This window comes from Otolemur garnettii, unplaced genomic scaffold, assembly GCF_000181295.1.
Source record: "Otolemur garnettii isolate 467f Iridium unplaced genomic scaffold, OtoGar3 scaffold00061, whole genome shotgun sequence".
Lineage (NCBI taxonomy): Eukaryota > Metazoa > Chordata > Mammalia > Primates > Galagidae > Otolemur > Otolemur garnettii.
In genome coordinates, this window is record NW_003852456.1 from 3,596,432 (window position 1) to 3,599,376 (window position 2,945).

The following is a 2,945-nucleotide window of genomic DNA, read 5'->3' on the forward strand; positions in this document are numbered from 1 at the left end:
TTCTTTGCTGCATCTCAGGGCCTAGTACAGTGCTGGACGAATGTCTGTAAAGTGAGCCAAAGATCTATGACGTCTGCACCACTTTGCATCCTGTGCCAAGATTTCTCAATGAGAAAGCCACGGTGGCTCACACCTGTAATCCCAGCAGTCTGGGAGACCAAGGCTGGTCGATCCCTTGAGCTCAGGAGTTCGAGACCAGCCAGGGCAAGAGCAAGAGCAAGACCCCATCTCTACTAAAAATAGAAAAACTAGCCAGGCTTGGTGGTGGGCACCTGTAGTCCCAGCTACTTGGGAGGCTGAGGCAGGAGGATCACTTGAGCCCAGGAGTTTGAGGTTGCTGTGAGCTATAACTCCATGGTACACTACCCAGGGTGACAGAATGAGACTCTTTCTCAAAAAAAAAACAAAAAAAAATTAAGAAAAGATTTCTCAATGACATGTGCTGACTGCACTAGGAGCTGGTGACACTTGGGTTCTTGGCGGCCAGGCTTTTACCAGCCTTTACCTCTGCAGGCAAACGAAGAATGACATATTCAAGCTGGAGAACAGAGGATTTCTGTCTCATGTCTGAACACTGAGGTGAATTCCAGCATAAAGAGATGACCCGAGGACAGCCCAAAAGCTGTCCCAGTGGGGAGCTGCTTACCTGAAGGACTGCACCTGCCGAGGCACCTTCCGGCTCTGCTCCCGCAGTCGACACACGTCCTTGGAGGCTTGCCTCATCAACTTCTCTGCGCTCAAACCTTGCTTCTGCTCTTCTTTGGACTGTTCAGCCTGGTGAAAGAAATAAATACACAGGAAACCCACTGATTAGAAGTCCCTGAAGACATCCTATCAGGCAGGGGAGGGGACACTAGTGGAGTCAGAGGCTGGGGCAACTGAGCTCACACGAGAGGACCCCTCCAGGGGACACTGTCTTCCTCCCGTGGCCTTCTCAGGGTGCGCTGCCATGATAGGATGTAGCATGTGGCACCTTTAGTGAAGGCTGCCGGCCATGGCAGGGGCAGACGGGAAGATGGGACAGACGGGGCAATTGGAGTAAAGGAAATCTCGGGAAACTTGGAACACTGGTGTCTGCTGCTCCCTGTAGCTCAGAGCAAAGGTTGGGCTTGGAGGGAAACTCAGGTCAGAGGCGACCAGGCGGCACAGTGAGGTGGGAGCAAATGCCGCTCAGCTGAAGGCAGCAGCCTCAGCTGCCGTCTAAGGTGACAGACAGTCCATATTGGGGTCCTTTTGGACCTGAAAGGCCAGCTGCTTCTGTTATAACGTAAGCAGTTATAAACTTTAGAGGGAGATGAGGGGACTGGTGATGGCAAGGGAAGGATTAAGGATCGCATTTCCCTGTGTGCCTGCTGTTCAGACACCCTCAGAGCTGGGAAGACCAACAGGCTGAAAAGACAGGACAGAGACAAGAGCTTCAACGATTCAAAGCCCAGCTGTCGACACTGCAATTCTCCTCCCAGGAATTCATGTGTTAGGACCACTACTGTGACCAGACAGGCACAGAAGTACGTGCAGAGATGTGGGCGGCCATGTCACTTATTACTAAAAATTTGGGGCACTGCATTAGAACAATTAAATAATTACAATATACACAGGGGGATACCTTAAACATAACAGCAACATTTACTAATACGGAAAGATGTCCTTCAAGTATTTCTAGAGTTAAGTTGGGGGAAAAAGCAAATTTCAGACCAACATTATCCTTGTAACTCTACTTTTGGGTAACTCTTCCGTGTTACATACACAGAGCACAAAACCTGGCTGGAAAGGCCTATGCCAAACTGCCAGCCTGGTGGCTTCTGATGAATGGGTATCCAAGGGGGGATTCTAGTTTGTGCTTTATATGAATGTTAACATAAGCATGTGTAAAGCATTTTTTAAATTTTTAAAATATTTTCAGAGCAAAAGACCCTAAAATTACTTCAAGTTTGAAAATAAAAATGCTGTGGTACGTTTAGGAAAGATGAGACAATATAAAAATTATTTATTCAGCATCCTTCAGTGGGGTATCCTTGGTATTTTACTAACAATCTACTCGATATCTTCTCATTCTTTTTCACCACAAGATAGCTTTTCCAGATTATTTTTTATTGTCCTCCACCTTTGAAAGGATTTTATCTATAGAAAAGCAGGCATATCCATCCATCCATCCATCCATCTATCTATCCATCCATCCATCCATTCATCCATCTATCTATCTATTTTTAGACAGGATATGGCTCTGTTGTCTAGGCTGGAGTGCAAAGGCATGATCATGGTTCACTGTAGCCTTGAACTCCTGGGCTCAAGTGATCCTTTCTTTAGCCTTGCAAATAGCTAGAACTGAAAGCATGTACCACCACACCTGATTAATTTTTCTTATTTTTTATAAAGATAGGGTCTCACTATATTGTCCAGTCTAGACTCAAACTCCTGGCCTCAAGCAATCCTCCTGCCGCAGCCTCCCTAAGTAATCGGAGTACAGCCTTGAGCCACTATACCCAACCCTAGCTACTTCTATTTAAGTAACAATTCTCTCGTAATTATTTTGCAATTGATGAGATAACTCAGTCGTCAGTTAGAGCTTCTGAACTGCCATAATTCAAGTTCAAAAGGGACACATGATATATGAGTTACCCTGTGAAGTCTTACTGATAGTAAATGTATGATTTTTCATTAGGTCCTAGTGGAGGAGGTACTAACATAGCACACAGAGAGAAGTGATGTCCACCATGCTGTGTTGTATCAAATTACTAGATTAATACTAGATTAATTACTGCTATTCAAATTATTGGTAAATTACTATAAGGAAAAAAATCAACCTTCATGTTGCTGACTGACTCATGAACAACTGGGTAAATTAGGAAAAGCCAGAGAAGGAACGTACATGCTGGATTTTATATATACGCCAAGGGAGCTGGATTTTATATATACACCAAGGGAGCTGGATTTTACATATACAC

General features: G+C 45.0%; 1 protein-coding gene across 2 annotated transcripts in view; it reads right to left on the reverse strand.

Annotated features, from left to right (window-relative positions):
* The window catches only part of WWC2 (WW and C2 domain containing 2), a 130,484-nt gene that overhangs the window by 4,240 nt on the left and 123,299 nt on the right, over window positions 1-2,945 (reverse strand). For both annotated transcript variants that reach the window (XM_023514905.1, XM_003792793.3), the window contains exon 22: window positions 647-774. In XM_023514905.1, coding sequence (XP_023370673.1) covers window positions 647-774 — 128 coding nt within the window. The remainder of the gene's footprint in view (window positions 1-646; window positions 775-2,945) is intronic.